At 39.9% G+C, this 17,586-nt stretch overlaps 1 protein-coding gene across 1 annotated transcript in view; it reads left to right on the plus strand.

The window, feature by feature from the left end:
• arhgef39 (Rho guanine nucleotide exchange factor (GEF) 39) overlaps positions 1–17,586 on the plus strand; it is a 43,311-nt gene that overhangs the window by 8,444 nt on the left and 17,281 nt on the right. Inside the window, exons 4-6 of the mRNA XM_037462507.2 lie at positions 695–815; positions 2,089–2,207; positions 15,075–15,145. Of these exons, the coding sequence (XP_037318404.2) occupies positions 695–815; positions 2,089–2,207; positions 15,075–15,145 (311 nt within the window). The remainder of the gene's footprint in view (positions 1–694; positions 816–2,088; positions 2,208–15,074; positions 15,146–17,586) is intronic.

Genomic DNA, 17,586 nt, shown 5'->3' on the forward strand with positions numbered 1-17,586 from the left:
GATTTGCGCAACTGTTCTGAATTAATGTGGATTGAAGAGAAATACACAGACTGCTAATGTTATCTGCACCCTGCTGCTGATGACCAGATAATGCAATTGCTGTGGGGGGGGAAATCAACTTCAGAGGCAAAGTGCTCCTTCTTACAGATGTACCAACAGAAATCTCTAGGAGCATTATTAGAGGGTCTGATTTGCTATGTATGTGGTACTTTCTACGTTTGGATAACAAGGGTGTCAACACCCCCAACCACTTGAGTCTGTTACTGTAATGTGCCTGACAGGCTGAACGATGGCTTTGCCCCGCCTTGATCAGCTTGTTGGGCCGCCATGTTCACGCTACAAAGCAGCCCCGGTTGCCCTAGAGGTTGAACCACCGTCTTGGTCCCGGTAAATATGTCACCCACCCGGAGAGGCCATAATTTGTTTTATCCAGGCGTATATTCAACCTATTAAGACATCAATGCAACTTTGAAAGAATTATCATTTGAGATACGCTATAATGGAAATGTCTTATCGAACATACAATCATCTATTTCACTAGATCTACAGATTCATTTTATAGTGGAAATTTGCCGATTGCCTACATGCTGCGTTTAGGGTGTCTGTGTCCAGATCCTCACTTTGATTCCAAATGTTCAGCCCTAGTATGGCCTTACTGTAATTAATTGTGTCCAACCTGTTGCTGTTTTTGCAGATCTTTGCTGGTGCATCTGGAGAATGGCTACTTTGGCCGAGGCTTTGACCAGATGTATCCACATCTGCAACTCTACAACACGTATGTGGACAACATCTACAATGCCAACAGAGTGCTCGGGGTAGGCACACCATATTTCCACATGACCATTACACCTCTGCATCAAACTCTTGTGTTTCACAAGACAAAGAAAGTTGAGACACAAGACTCTAACAAACGCATCAGTGTAGTTTGCATGTCTCTCTGTGTTTTAAAATTGCTCAACTTGCAGTTTACAAAGCATGTACCTTCTGTTTAAAAAAAAAAAAAAAGAAAACATGTCAGCAGATTTGTATTGGAGCCTATGGGGCTTGAGACAGACTTTGTCTCACTCTCTGGCTCCTCACGCGAAAAGTAAATAACTGGGATTCCATAGTGTGGTTCATAGTGGTTCTCAACTGGTCTGGCTCCGGGACCCACCATCACTCCTTAACGACAAGCCGCGACCCAAATCGATCGGTCAACGGGGGGGGGGGGGGAGGTTGCACTAGCGGTGTCGACGGGGGGAGGTTGCGCTGGCGGTGTCGACGAGGGGGGGGGGGGGGGGAGGTTGCGCTGGCGGTGTCGACGGGGGGGTGCTAGCGGTTTTCTTTGCGCCGGCAGTCTAATCTTTTCCCGTTCTAATTGCCACGCTTGACTGAAAAAAACCCGACACTGGTAAAAAGGGAACCTTACAGATGTTTTATTTATTACCATCATAGATAAATGTTCCAGTATCGTATTGAGTATCGTAATATTTTGGCAGGTATAGTTTCGAAGTCATAATTTTTGTATCGTGACAACCCTAACGGTAGTCTAGTGCGCCTACGCATATATTGTGGGTTGTACGGTAGTTGATGTTAAACCTGTAAAGGGAGACACTCGGTGATCCATTAAACCAGCACGGCTAATTAAGAAGCCTCTAATGCATTTATTTACAAATGCCATTTTAAATTCATAACACTTTGTTATTTTTAGCTGTATTTATATGTGGTGTATACATTTACTTAGCTTGATGGTAATAATTGTGTTGTCTGAGTATAGTATAGAGAACAAGTTCTGACGTTAAAACAAATACAGTAATATTTTCTCATTTGTATTTTTTATAAATCAGAATGTTCAAGGAGAAACCTGTATTTTTGCATGTGAATTTGCAGTTCTGTTTTAAAAAACGCCTTTAAATGAAAGCTTTGTTATATATATTTTTTTAAATCCGTTTAATTGATTTGATCAAAATAATCGTTAGTTGCTGCCCTATTTGAAATAGTGTTTCAAGAACAAATGAAAATGTCCCTTTGCCTAGCACAAAGCTGTGCCTTGTGAATGTCTGCTTGGCTTTGAGATTAATTCAACATACGTTTTCTGTGTTATCTCAGATCCAGCTGAAGAAAAACAAGCCCTTCAGACGGTTTAAGAAACTCCAGGAAGCCCGACCAGAATTCAACAACCATAAGCTCGAGGATTTACTCCAACTTCCCATCCAGAGGATCCATCAGTAAGATTCCTGTTTTCTGTTTGATTGAAAATGCCAGATGATACATCTCTTTTTCTACATGACTTACACGTTTTATGTAGTCTGTTGGTGCTTTCTGTCTGGTTGCACGCAGGGGTACAAGTGATGATATAATGGCAAGGGGGAAATACTGGGACCTTTGCTTATGGGATATGCAGAACTCTGAAAAGTAGAATTACAGTGTTGGTAAATATAATTATAAATATATTCCTTGGCTGAATTATTAAACCTGAACACACTGTAAGTACTAAGGAAAAATAAATATGAACACTGATTAGCATCTTATACAGAACAGAAAAACCTAAAACAATATTTTACAAACTTGAACAGATACTAACCTTGTGCCCATGTCAACTGGGTGCTAAACTAGAAAAACCGTAACTCTTTCCGTGTTTTAATAGTTTTTCCTTGCTTTTAACGTCTTTTAGATTTATTCCCCCTTCTAACTGCGCACTTCCGGTTTTCCTACCTTCAAAATAAAAGCACAACCGGAAATGCCCAGATTGCCGTAACAAAATGCCTAAAATAAAATACATTAAAAGTGTAACAATATATTAGAATACGCCACCCTATCAGAGGTCCTTTACACTACCACCAAATCACGAGTGGTTTTAATGATGAAAAGGAATACAAAGCACAAATGATTTCTAAAATCCAAATGACCTCTAAGGCTCAGTAATTTTCACATGTAACCAAATGTCAACATTTGAACTCTTCATACAGAAAATTATACAGTTGTTAATTCTACTCCTAGTGACTGTTTAACTTAACTTTTGAATGGGATGTTCAACAATGGATAGCTTGTCAGAACGCTGTCCTTCTTTTCCCAACCTCTGAAACAAATCTTTACTCTTCTCACTAGTCAATCTCCATCAGTCATTGCCTCTACAACTTTGGACAGTCTCCACTCATTCCGGGGTTCATCATCTGCTTTCTCCATGACAATCAGCCATGGTTCAGGACGGTCTGGATCACTCAGATTGTCCACTGTTAGTGGAAGACCATTAACAATAGCCATTGCCTCATAGAAGAATGTCCGCAGAGAAGCAGCAGCATCATCCAGCCTGCCCGAAAGAGTGAGAGAGTGGAACGGAGAACATTCCTTACGGTTCTAATTTGTCTCTCCCAAACACCTCCCACATGACTTGAATGGGGGGCATTCAGAAAGAAGTTGCACTGCCTTTCATCCAAAAATGTTTTGTCGATTTGCCCTGAGGCCCTTTTCAGTTCGTTTTTAGCTCGGACAAAGTTACTTCCTTGATTACATCTCAATTTATGTACGGCTCCTCGTATGGTAAGAAAGCAACGAAGGCCATTAATAAAGGCATCTGTTGACAAGGCATTCAACATTTGAATTGCGTCCTTGCTTGGAAAATGGACCAAAGCAGCCTAACCCTTCCACAATAGGTAAATGGTGGGGATGGATCAACGCGCTCCGAAGGCAGAGCTGCCATTCGCTGCTCTTCCACAGATCTGAGTTTCCTACATTTGACACAACGATGCACGTCTAATGCCACGGCTCTGTTGATTCCTGGAACCCATTAGCCGTTTGATCTGATTTCATTCATGGCGATTCCTTTTTTTTGATGTTGAACTTTCTCATGACGATGAGAAATCATCTTGGTAATTTGCTGATCCTTGGGGATGATAACTGTATGTTTCTTTGAAGTAGGGAGCGATTAATGTTTCAGTCTCCCTTCCACCTTGAGAATCCCATCTTGATCAAGAAAAGCATCCGTGTGATACCGTTTACTCTGAGCTCGGAGTCGGGATCCTTTACTGATCAGCTTAATGTCCTCTGAATACGCTTGGCTCTGTAAGTCTCTTATGATCACCTGCTTTGCCTCTTCTCGCTCCTGAACCGTTGCATGACCTGCTGATTTATCCTTCTACACGACGAATGAGACATGCAACAGCTTGTGTGGCTTTATACCATGACGAAAACTTTAAATGGCAGTCAGAGACTTACTTGCTCTGTTTGGAATTTCAGTGTTTGAATCCTTTTGACTTCAGAGTCTCCAATTGTTATTTCTGTGAAGACCACTGCAGCTGGACGTATTTCCTTCTCCCAAAGAAACGGAAAACCAGTAAACCAGTTTGATGTGAGAAGCTGGCTTACACTTGAACCTCTTGAGGCAAGTTGTGCTGAGATGTATCTTCTATCTCCTATTTGACACAAATGTGTGAAAACAACGTACCTCATTGTGGATGTATCCTAAAACTATTTGAGTCAGTCCAAAAGTATACCTCGAACTCCTCAGAGCCAAGCTCCTCCTTCAGGATGTTACTTGCTGTAACTGAGATGACGGCAGCAGTCAGCTGGGGATGGTTAGTATCTTAATGGGAGCTACTCTGGATTGCATGCCACGTCATGTTGCTGGGTGATCCTTCAGACAGATGCGGAATCTGAAGCGGTCCGTTTCAATGTTCCAGAGGATGCCAAGCGCTCTTTCCATTTTCAAATCCATGACGGCAAGGTCAAGAGTGTTTGTTTCCCTGGCGCGTTCTGATGTAGGTATACTCTCCAGCGTTGATCGGCCATTACTCACAAACTTGTGCACTCTCAGCCCACCCACAGCACAGAGTTCTCGGACATCCTTTACAAGCTCAATAGCTTCATTCACCTTTTCTATACTTGTGACATCGTCGTCAACATGAAAGTCTGTCAGAATGAACTGGGAGCCAAGGGGAAACAGGCGCTCATCTTCCTTCGCCAAGATGGTTTAGTCCGAAGTTTGCATATCCAGGTGATGATGCAGCACCGAACAGATGAACCTTCATGCAGAACTCGCGTGGATCAGCATTCGGGTTTCCGCCAAAGAAATCGCAGGTAGTCTAGTCTCTGTCGGCCTCACACACATGAAACTGATGAAACATCTCGATCACACATCAGGGCAATGCAGTGCGGTCTGAACACCAACAAGATTGTTTATCAGATCTGTGATATTTCTTGTGGAGAGGGATATACCATTGCTCTCCGTCCTTCCCTTTGTCAACTTCCTCTGCATCACCCTTTTCAATGACTTCTTTCATGAATTTCATGTAATGTTCCCTGTACTTTTCATTGTTTAGGAGCTTTCTCTTGAGATGATTGAGCCGGGCACTGACTATTTGCTTATAGTCAGGGAGATCTGGTCTCTTTCTGAAAGGGGACTGGCATCTCAAAGTGGCCATGACTGTTTCTTTGAATGCCTTCCTCCTTTAAAATGCTCAAAAAGCGTATGTCATCCTGAGACACCATTTTGCCATCTTTACTGACATCCTTAAAGTCATACTCAAGAACCTTGATGGTGTCACTGGAGGAAGTTGTTTGACAGCAACTCTGTGGCACAAGTGGGTGATGCTTAGTGAGTCACTGTGAGGTGATGAACAACCTACAATACTCCGTGCGAACTGCATATGGTCTGTCGTCTCCTCCTAAGATTACCTGCCGTGGTGCCAGTACCCTTGAGCAATTGTAGCCTATTTAAAGACCATTTTTATCAATGAAAACTGTCACTTTGAGTGTCAAGCAGTGCATAGACAAGTTTTTCTATGACAAAAAAAATCGTGAGAAGTCATTTTTTTCACATGGATTTTTATTTTTATTCAACCAATTCCAGTGTAGCAATAGCATATTTAGAAATATAGTACTTTCAGAAATTCAGGTAGCCTATAGGTAAGTAGACCTTCTGTAAACTATGTTTTTTTAGACCAGTAGTAGACCAATACTTTCAAGTACATTCAGAACATTGGTTATATTCAGACGTGGTCTTAGTTACCCTGGTCCTTAAACCAGTCATCTGGTGCAGTGTGGGTTGGGTGTGGGTCCTTGTACCCGGAGTGGGGCTAACGTCCACGCTAGCTGCTAATTGTTTTGCGTTGAGGTGATACTTGAGGCTCGATGTGAATTCCTTGTTGCACAGCTTGCACACAACCACGCTCTTATCGACGCTTCCATCCGTGTGTTTATTATAATCGATTGCTCTTCCTTGGGTTCCTGGATGTTGCGGTTAAATTATTTATGGTTGAATTTTTTGCAGTTGAATATTTTAACGTTGAAAAACATTCAGATACGTAATTTCAATGCATAAATATTCAGTGCTAATAATTCAATCACCTATTTCTTTCAAAATCCGATTTATTTCCATATTTATGCATTCCAACGCATTTTCAGCAGGAAATACATTTTCTACCTTTTCTTCCGCCGCACCTTTCAACTCCTTCACACTTTAAAATATTAAAAGTTTCAGCTCCTTCAGGAGAGGGATGCTATGAATTTTCAGCTTTTTAGCTCTTATAATTGAATTTATCTGAATTAAAATCATCAACTTTTTTAACATGTTTTCCAATTGAGTTAATTTTCAAATCCTCTCAAAACTTCTTCAGCTTAATTCTGTGCTTCATGGTTATGGTACAGATAAAGTTGTTTTGTTTAAATACGTATTTCTATTTCAAATACCAGTACAACTAATGGTACTTCTACAACTGATACTACTTCTACCATTACTAATACTCTTACTAATAGTATTTCAACTGCTATTAATACTAAAAAGACTCTTACTAATACTACTAGTAGTACTAAAATACTATCACTACCAGTAATAGTGACACTGCAACTAGTAGTTTTACTACCGATAACACTACTTTTACTATCAATACTATTATTTATATAGCTATTAATACTACAACTACTATTGATGTTACTACAAATACTACTATGACTAATAGTATTAGTACGTCAGCTGATTATACTAGTACTACTACTAACACTTTTAGTTTTTCTACTGCTTTTAATCTAAAACTTACTTATTCTACTGCTAGTACCACGATTATAACTAATACTACTACTTACTACAACCTTTTCAGCTTTTATTTCTGTATTTTCTTTTAGATTGATATGACCTTCTCCCATTTCTGTGTTTTTTTTCTCCAATTCATTTCAGCTTTTCCTATTTCTATTCTTTCAGCAATGTTGAGAATTAATTTCAGCTTTTTTCATTTGTGTATTTTAAGAAACTTTCTGAAATGATTTAATACAATAAGTTAATACGTTTTCATCAGGAAATGCATTTTCTAGTTCTTTATATTTCTCGCCACTCTTTCGGTCATTTTGTCCATGAGTGGGAGTCCTTTCCCTTAACAAAATAGCAGAAATCAGAGGTGCCGTCCTCAGTTGTTTGTGACACATAATCAGTGGGCCTCATTCTCTACTGTTCAGCGCTCTCACTCTCTCTCCATCTTCTCGATACAACTCGGGAGACTTGAGGGCTGTTTCCTAATAGCATGATGATTTTAAGTTGCGCGGCCAGATAATCTTTTGCTGCTGGTCTTTACCTTGCTCCGGCTGTGAGGCTGAAAACAGTGGGGGAAACGGTTGTCCCTTATCACCATTCAAGGATGATGGATGGTGAGCACGGCCTGGAGTGTGGATACTTATGTTGCTGCTGGGGGAGGAATAGAATCATTGCCGTTTATTAAGTGGCATTCACTAGAGCATGTTGAGCACTCGCTGACGTCCTCCCCGCTGAGATCACCATTATGACAGTGATGGGGCCGCAATTTGATGGTGGCGGTAAATACCAGCCCTCTCTGCCTGTATCGGCCGTGTTTGTGTCTCTAATAGAGACAACTAGGCTTGGAGGCCTTGGGATATATTTGCTCTGAGCTGAGCACCATTGAGTACAACAAGAGACTGGCCCAGCGGTCGGCCTGCTGTAAAGATTGAGCATGCTCCATGTAAAAGCCCTACAACTCCAAAGGTCTCAGGGGTCATTGTCACACTTGCTCAGCATTGAGGAGTGTGCTGCAGCAAAGGCCATGCTTGATTAAGTCTTTCAATTGTAACGGTGGGATTTTCAAATTGACTGCTTTATGTGCTCAGGTAGTTTCATCATCTCCAGCAGATGAATACAGTGAGGTTCTCAATACAAGGCCGCAGCAATGATTAATTTCTTTTGAAATTATTCATAAAATCAAAGCTTTACTTAAGTGGCTCCTTGCTGTGGTATAAGTACCGAGTTTCTGTTCATGATTTGCGTCACATTGTCTGCCTTTCGATTGACCCTGTGGTTCACTGCCAAGTTTCAAGTGAGGCTCGCTGTGAAACATCTTTTTGGGAATCATTAGTTGATTCTATTGACCCCGAACACTTCATAAGTGAGGAAAGAAGTTCAAGATATTTTCTATTTGATATGTGCTTCTCATAGCCAACTGACCCAGACAAACTTAAGAGATTCATAAGTTTAACTGAAAATGGTATTGCCCTAGTTACTTTTAATTATGAGCTGAACATTAAATGTTGAACAGATTTTTTTTTTTTTTTTTTTACTGACGTGTCAACATAAAGTGTCATGTTTTACCTTCTGCTTTTTTCTAAACGATAAACAGTTTTGCAGACCGATCCCTTTTGGTAAACGTAGCTGGTAGCTGGTTGTCAATATCATTTTGGATACAGAGCGGTGTCGACCTTTTGAAGCGGAACGTCTGAATATTGTGGCAACTTTACGGTACTATGAAGGAGCATGCACACGCACAACCTATAAACTAGGGTTTATGGAGAAGCACATTATCTCATAATTATGACCATCATAATAACTTTTATCTCATGATTTAGAATTTTTTTTGTGGCTAAATGGGCTTCCATGTATCATACAACAGACATTCAAAGCCTCCAAAGACTGTTTTATTGAGAGATGATTCCATACAGTGTTGGAGAACTACCAATGTCAGAGGTAACCTCCTTCAGAGACTCTTAACCGTAACCCTTTAGGGGCACTTCATTGTTGCTATTTGTTTGACGGCAGATGATCATTTTCCGGGGTATTTCGAGGGAGAGCGTTTCTAAAGGCGTGAGCGGCTGCAGGGCCCCACCCCGCCCGCCACCACCGGGTGCTTTCCACAGCTTCATTCTTCATTAGTAAACTACATGAGCTTTTGTAAAACCTGTTCTGATTACGTCGTTCTCTCATTATCTGTTCTCTGCTTTGCTGCTAATGAGCAGGACCGAGCAGCTAAATGAGAAAGTTCCGTTTACATTATTCCATGTGCACCGCAATTATACTCATTAAAGCGATCCTTTTTGTTATACCGCTTTAATTTGTTCTTTTAGCCTGCGCGACTTAATAAGAATGAGGGCATCCATTGCTAATAATGTTAGCCTGTAATATGTTGGTCATTACATGACCAAACAGGAAGCAAAATAAGTCAAATTACTTTTCTTTTTAAGCGTCTGTTAATCTAAGGTTAATTTACGGTTTTAGTAGGCCCCTCGACCCACAGACCCACCACGTACTAACCTGCTGCTCCTGTAAGTACACCCGAATGCATAAACAAGCCCACACACACTTGACAGACAGAATTTCAGGCACAGATTTCAAATACACCATGGTCTTCTTCAGTGGATGATTTCTCAGTTGCTATGGTGATAGGTTGTGAACTTCCTCCCTGTCCTCACCGGGCCGCCAAGTGATTTTGGCTCGGTGTCCTTTGACATCTTCCTAGTGGCCACTCTTTTGTTTTGCTGTGCTGCCTACAGCTGTCGCTAGTGATGTCTTGACAATGTCATCTATTCCTCCTGTCAGCTGGTTGGGTCTATCAGATATCCTCACATGTTCAATGGTGTGATCAGTGCCGAATTTGGAAACTGTGGCCAGCTGGCCTGTCGTGGTGGGATTGTCACCGACCTCTAGGACTGTACTGCACCTGGCACATAGCACCTTTCAAAAAGAACAAACTTTTTACAATATTAGTCATTATTCAGGCAGTAATTTGAAATACCGAATTCAAGGTCCAGTTTTTTTCAATATGCAGCACAATAATACAATAAAAAATACAGTTGTGGTCCATTTGCAAGACAACAAAAACCAGAAAAACCGTCTTGCATTACTGGTGTTTATGTTGATAGTCCGTTGTTCACTGGCATTGAATATACAAACAATGGGTCACAAGAGGCGGGGGATGTTGGTCAGTATTGGCTTCGGTTAACACCTCTAAACCAATGAGAGCCTTGGGAGGCGGGCCTAAGACTCTGAAGGCTCAGGTGAACAAGAATAGAAAAGGAGACGGTAAAATGAAGAGGTAGTGAACTCTTACGTGGACATTTTAATTTGAAATAAATTCCAGACAACGAACTTGAAAGAGTATTTATAACCTGCATCAGTGAAAGTGTTTATTTTTGTTTTTTTTCAGTACAAACACCACTCACTAAAAGGTTCTTGCACAGTGAATCCCAGCTTAGTCCTTAGTGCTGCACTTTACTCTTAAAAGGACACCTGCTACTAAACATAAATTATTGACAGAATATTGATGACTATTGATTTTGCTCCCTGATAAAAGGCACAAAATGCCAAAACTTTATGTCCAAACTTTTTTTCGACCTTTTAATGTGACCGATAATGTAAAAAATTCCATTGACCTAACAATTTTATTTTGTATAGCCCAAAATTGCAAATTTGCCTCAGAGGTCTTACATGCGACATCCTCACATCAGCAGAGTAAAAACTCCCAAAAATGAAATGCCCTTCGAAGGGGAAAAAGGGAAGAAACCTTAGGGAAAACGTCAGAGGAGGGATCCCTCTCCCGGGATGGAGGGACTATCATGTAGGGCTGCAACAATTATTTTGATAATCTATTTTAATTGATGAATCGGATAAAGAAAAAAAAATTGCCAACCCTTTATTCTAAAACAGAACTACAATTTCAGATTGTAAAAATACTTAGAAAGCACAGGTTGCTTCGTAAACATTAATTTATATTTAAAAAAATGCTTTTTCCTTTTGCTGTCCCAAATTACCTGAATTATGAGATGAATTTAAAATGACATTTGTAAATAAATGCATAAAAGGCTTCTTGGTTAGCCGTGCTGGTTTAATGGATCACCTTGTGTCTCCCTTTACAGGCATAACATAAACTACCGTATAACCCACAGTGGAGCTGCAACGATTAGTCGACGTAATCGACGACGTTGATTATAAAAAAATGTAGACACGTATTTCTATCGTTGACGCGTTGTATATCGTAAAAGGATACGAAATTTTTTCATTCAGCATTGCAATACACTACAGGAAGTGCTGGGGGCGCCATTGCTTCGATTGTCTATACACTCACCAAGGAAAAGAAGTTGATCAAGTTGAATGTGAGGGAGTCCAAAAAGTCTGGGAGTATTTCATCAGCGAACCAAACCGAACCAAAACAAAGTTGTCGTTTCACAGCAGCATGACGGCAACGCACGGACATTTAAAACGTGCTGGAGCAACCACGTCTTCTCCTCATGGTAAGTTTTGCTAACTAAAGCAACGCTAGCGTAAAAGTTAGTTAGCTAAAGTTGGCTTAGCGTAAGGTTTACACTTAACGTGTTGGAGAACAGAGCGTCTCGTTATATGCATTGTAGTAAATATGAACTGTTGTAGCCTGTCTTTATGTTCGTTCTGAATGGCTAATGTTAACCTCCACTTAGCACTCTTCGAACACAAGATTGTGCTAGAGTAGATCTCTCGTAATTGTATTGAGATTTTTTCCGCAATCATAACCTACCTAAAGCCTAAAACGTGATAATTAAAGCTGTGTGTGTTTTTGTCTCTTAGTACTAAGCACGAGTTTGTCCTTCAGAGGCTTGGACAGAGAACCTTGTCAACATGCGTGTCCCTTGCAAAGACTATTTTGAGTGACTTTTAAAACTTTATTTGCACTTTCTCTTTACTTTTAAATACATATTTACATTTTGTATTACTATTCAATGTACAGCGGGTGAAATAAGTATTGAACACGTCACCATTTTTCTATTGACATGAACCAGATGTTGGTGACAACCCAAGTAATGCATACATACAAAGAAACCAAAACAAAGAAGTTCAGAAATAAAGTTACGTGTAATCATTTCAAATGACACAGGGAAAAAGTATTGAACACATGAAGAAAGGGAGGTGCAAAAAGGTATGAAAAGCCAAGACAACAGCTGAAAACTATCAGTAATTAAAAACCAATCCGGACCCTTGTCAGTGCTTATTAATATCAGCTGGTTCAGTCCCAACTGGTGGCCTACAAAAAGCTCACATTGCCAAGGTGTCACACAAGACATCATCCCATGATGGGTAAAAGCAAAGAGCTGTCTCAAGATCTTTGCAACCTAATTGTTGCAAAACACAATGAAGGCATTGGTTAAAGGCGCATTTCTAAGCTTCTGAATGTTCCAGTGAGCAATGTTGGGGCCATAATACGGAACTGGAAAGACTATACATTTTTTTCAACTAGGTGCTCCTTGCAGGATTTCTGACAGAGGAGTGCAAAGAATAATCAGAAGAGTTGTCCATGAGCCGAGAATGATCCCAAACACACAGCCAAGGAAACTCTTAACTGGTTTCAAAGAAAGAAAATAAAGCTGCTGGAATGGCCCAGCCAATCACCTGACTTAAATCCCATTGAAGAGCTATGGAAAGAACTGAAGATCAAGATTCATAGAAGAGGCCCACGGAACCTTCTAGATTTAAAGACTGTGTGGAAGAATGGGCCAAAATCCTTTGTACAAAGTATTGAATAAATATCAGTAAGCGTGTTCAATACTTTTTTCCTGTGTCATTTCACAATATCACACACAAATTTAATTATGAACTTTTTTTTGGTTTTCTTTGTATGTATTACTTGGGTTCTTACCAACATCTGGTAAAAATGTCATATCTATAGCTCCTCTGGAAATATATTTACTGAGAAAAATGCGTGTTCAATACTTATTTCACCCGCTGTATTTATTATGATGAATACGTTTGTATTAACCTGTTACTCAAATACATTTGAATTTCAAAATCCAAAGTTATTGGATGGAAATAAACAGCCACACGTTGTAGCCAAAAGAATACTTGCCTCTTTGTTTGTTTCCACGCTCCTACACTGTAGGATTAGTTGACTAATAAAAAAAATAGTCAATAGATTAGTCAATTACAAAAATAATCATTAGTTGCAGCCCTAACACACAGTATATGCGCATGCACCCTAGACTACCGTATATGACTGTATTAAAAAGTACAACACATACAAATATATTTGTCAACTATAAACGACAGGTGACAAAGCAAGAAATATATACAAGACAGATAATAAAATTAATGGTGTGTGTGTGGGGACTGGACTGAAACCGTATCTATCCAAATATTTCAATAGAGTTCTGACCGCAAGTAAACACAATTTGGTTTAGCAAGCATTTTTCCAAGTGCAACATGAAGATTGTGTCATTGTCTTCTCCACGCCCTGCCTCTACACACACCCTTTTTACATTACACATGCCACATCCTCTTCATGCCAGCAGAAGGGGTGTGTGGCCTTCTAGAGTCTCTAATAGCCCTTCTCACCGGCACCACGATGTCTCTAAAAGAAGCCCAGACGGCACAAAGAGGGAAAAGGCAGACACAGTGGAAATCAATGTCCATTGTCAATGCTCTTGAAGGTCACATCACCCTACATAAAACGGTAAAGAGAACGGGGGAAGGTGACACTTTTCACAACCAATACTTTGGATGGAAACTTAAAATAGGGCAATGAGTTACTTAACTTAACCAACATTGGATTGCCTTTTCTAAAATCTCCTGAATTTGAGATATTTCCGTCTATCAGTCTGGATATATTCTTAGTTTAGTTTGTTCACTTATTACGCAAGAAGCACTCTTTATAGTTTTTCAACATACATTTCCGCACCAAAAAAGCCATCCTTTTTCTTCAGCTTTATGAAGATGATGGTTTCACTGGTGAAGGACTCTCAAACAGCTGTTTTTTAAGTATGTTGTGCTAAAGACAATACAGTATACAATACAAAAATGGCCCCAGTACCTTTTACTACAAATATTCAGCCCCAGCTGCTAGTTTTACCTAAATGAAAACTTTGTCGGGAATGTATAACATGTAGACCTATACATGTGTACATATATATGTCTATTTGCGCTATGTTTTAAACCCAACAGGAAGGTGGCCTTTTGGCCATTTTTGGCTGTTTCTTGGTACTGTACTTGATAAACTCCTTTCGGAGAATATCTGAGATCCACTTCAAATTTGGTCCGTGCAGTAAGATCTTATCTTTGTGATTAAAAGTTATCCAAAGCTCCACGTAGGGTTGGGCGGTATACCGGTTCAAACGGTATACAATTTCTGAATGGTATAAACTTCCCACGTATCGATGATACCGGTGTTATGCCGTAACTGACGTTGCTCTTCGGCAAGCGGCAGAATTCATTTTGACATGTCATCGATGAGCGCCCAGCGGTCTGGGCTACTTGTCTTAGGTGTGTTGAGATTGAGTCATGGTTACAACTTTATACTGACAAATAAAAAACCCACAACACTCTTTAATAGATTAAAACACCACAACACAACAGCTTGTGACAAATAAACAATTTGTAACACGAATTATAAAAATTACCCAGCACCAATGTTTTGAACTGGATGCGGGCAGCCACCGGTAGCCAGTGAATAGAGCGGAGGAGTGTTGCTGCCACATTCTGGATGAGCTGCAGTGGTCGAATGGCGGTGGCAGGGAGACCTGCTAGGAGAGAGTTACAGTAGTCAAGGCGGGAAATGGCAAGAGCCTGACTGCGCTCACAACAAGAAGTAACTCTGTTGCTACATGAAAACACGGAAAAGCCCGGCCCTAACTTTTATGTTTGATGAAATGGCATCAAACGTTTGCATGCTTACAGAAAGTATCCAATCAACCTAAAATCTCATCATGATGATTGTAAATTTGACAAAATGTTGTGTAAGCGTAATCCTGTGATATCGTGAGTCACAACTGTCACAACTCACTGTTGCTGTCCGGCATCCAGACACCATGACAGGACAAATAAGATGGCGCACAGTCACCCGTTGTTTTTTTGTGTTCTGCTGCAGGTATAAACATTTCCTACAGGACCTGACTGCCAACACGAGTCCCGACAACCCAGAGTTTCCGCAGCTTTCAAGTATGTGTCATTTCTCGGTGTCTCCATTAATTATTTTTCAACCTTCAGGTTCACCCCCCTGAGATGGAGATACGCGCCGCTGTCCCCTCCTCCTATCCCAATGTGTCATGAAATGTTGCCGATTGTCCGCGATGTCCCTTTATTCCTTCTTTTGTAGTTTTTGTCATCGCAGCCATTAGCTTGCGGAGAAAACAAACGCCAGGCAAAGCTCAATATGCATGTAAGTTCAAGTTTTACACAGATTTAGACTAAATTAATCAATAGTGGATCGGAAGATATTAAGCGGGAGCAATATTAATAAATAAATTCCTTGAGCATCAACACAAATCACGATAATAACTCATTTCAAACTTCAAATAAACAGCGGCTCGTATTCAAGTGAGAATCTACACATGGAATTATTCATGTGTGTCAATTAAAATCTCATTGCTGATTTGTTTCCTTTGCTTACAAATTAAAACAGCCCCTGACGCTAAGATGAAGGTTCATATCTAAATGTGCTCCACCATCGCCTCTTCCTCTTCTCATTAGGAGATCCTTTTTTAAACTCTGCAGCTTTTTATTGCAGCAACTGTGTGTGTAGAAAAAAATTCCTGATTGTATTGTAAAGGGATTTATTTAAAAAAAATCTAATCATATTGTATATGATTAAGCAAACTAGCAGATAGAATCACAAGATGCATGTTTTTTCTCTTGTTTTGCTGTGCAATCAGTTTGCACTTCCTCTTTGCCCCCCCACCCGCTGACCTCCTTCGGCTCGCAGTACATTCAGGTAGGATTTAATTGTTTTAATTGCAGTGCTTTAGAGGTTTTCATCAGCCCCGGGTTAACACAACCACCTAAATCGGACTTGAGGCAATGCTCTAACTCGGCCAGAGCTCCAACAATAAAAGTTTACAGTCCTCCCACTGCAAAGTCAAGCATGCTCTAAATACAGAATGAATTCGATAAAGAGCTGCGCAAGCCGTCTTCACAATGTCTAATGGGCCGGATGTATTATTAATGCCTTGGCCAGAACTCACCCCAAGAATGCTGTAATTAGGGGTTGTTATTTTCTAAAGCAGGCAACGGAAATTATACATATAAATATAACACGCACAACAAAGGGAGAGAGTACACTGTTGCCTTGTTTGGTTTACATTGTAATTGTAAGTTAAGCAAGCCAATTAGGGCCTTTATTTTTGTAGTGTAGACAAGTCGCCCCATAGATCAAGTTAATTTTAGTGCTTTGAACGAAAGCGTGAAAGTTGGGCTTGAAATTAGAATCCTTCTTTTTGCATTGTTGCATAGAAAAAAGGGTAATTGTTGGAAGTCTTTTAGTTACATCAACTCAAACGGAGGGAGACTTCTGCCTTAGCCGATCGATTGGTATCCATTTCAGGATCCCCATTCTCCCAAAACACAAACCCAATGTGTGTTGCATGCCAGAGAAGAACCCTTTTTATTTAAAAATTATAATAGAATCCTCCCTTTTTTGGCAGGCTACACCAAACCTATGGCCCTAAAGGTTTTTTTTCACAAATCAGCTGTGCTTATATGTTTACATCTAATTAGAGAATAACAGCCCGGTCCATTGCACAGGGCTAGTGAATTATGGGCCGCAGGAGCTGCTGCATGTTAGAGACCAGCATCCCTTTAATTAATATGAGCGTGTTAAGGCGTCTTAACACACAGTGAAACACAGCCGTAGCCATTAAGCAGACCATTGGGTCCAATTAGGACTGTTTGGATATTTTAATTTGCACAATTTAGTTCTTAGAGCTTAGAACTTGCTGATGAAATCGAGCGAAATTTAGCTGCAAACTGCTTCAGAGATATGTGAAGAATTTAATAGGATGCAATAAGCTCTGGTGCATCTGCACATTTGGTTGCATTTCTCAGTAAGTACACAAATATTATGAATTTTGGCTGATGTGTCATTTAATTAATTACATATTAATCAGCATGGAGGGGGGTTCAGAAAAAAACGTGAATTTAGAAGGGGTAATTTAGCATTATTTTCCCTTCCATTCAATAAGGGGGGCGCCCTGCCTGATCTCTGCGCACAGGGGGGATTTCCGCATAGGCAGCCACCCCCCCAAAAATGAGCTGTAAACCTAGGCAAAACACTGTTTAGTGACATTGTAGTTGATTCCCATCTTACATCATGGGTTACAATAATTTTAAAATTCTGAAAATATACAAATAAAAAAGCTGAAATGAATTTCTGAAAATACAGAAATTTCAGAAGCTGAAATTAATTTTAAGAAACCACTGGAAATATACTATTATCAGGAATTAGTATTTTAGTAATAATAATAGCAGTAGCAGCAAATACTAGTAGTAGTAGTAATGATAGTAAGAGTAGTATCATTTGTAATAGTAATATTAGTAATAGTTGATGTAATAATAGTTGATGTAATAATAGCAGTATAAATACTAGTAGTACTTTTTATAGTAGT

The sequence above is a fragment of the Pungitius pungitius genome, chromosome 2, assembly GCF_949316345.1.
Source record: "Pungitius pungitius chromosome 2, fPunPun2.1, whole genome shotgun sequence".
In the NCBI taxonomy this organism is placed as follows: Eukaryota; Metazoa; Chordata; class Actinopteri; order Perciformes; family Gasterosteidae; genus Pungitius; species Pungitius pungitius.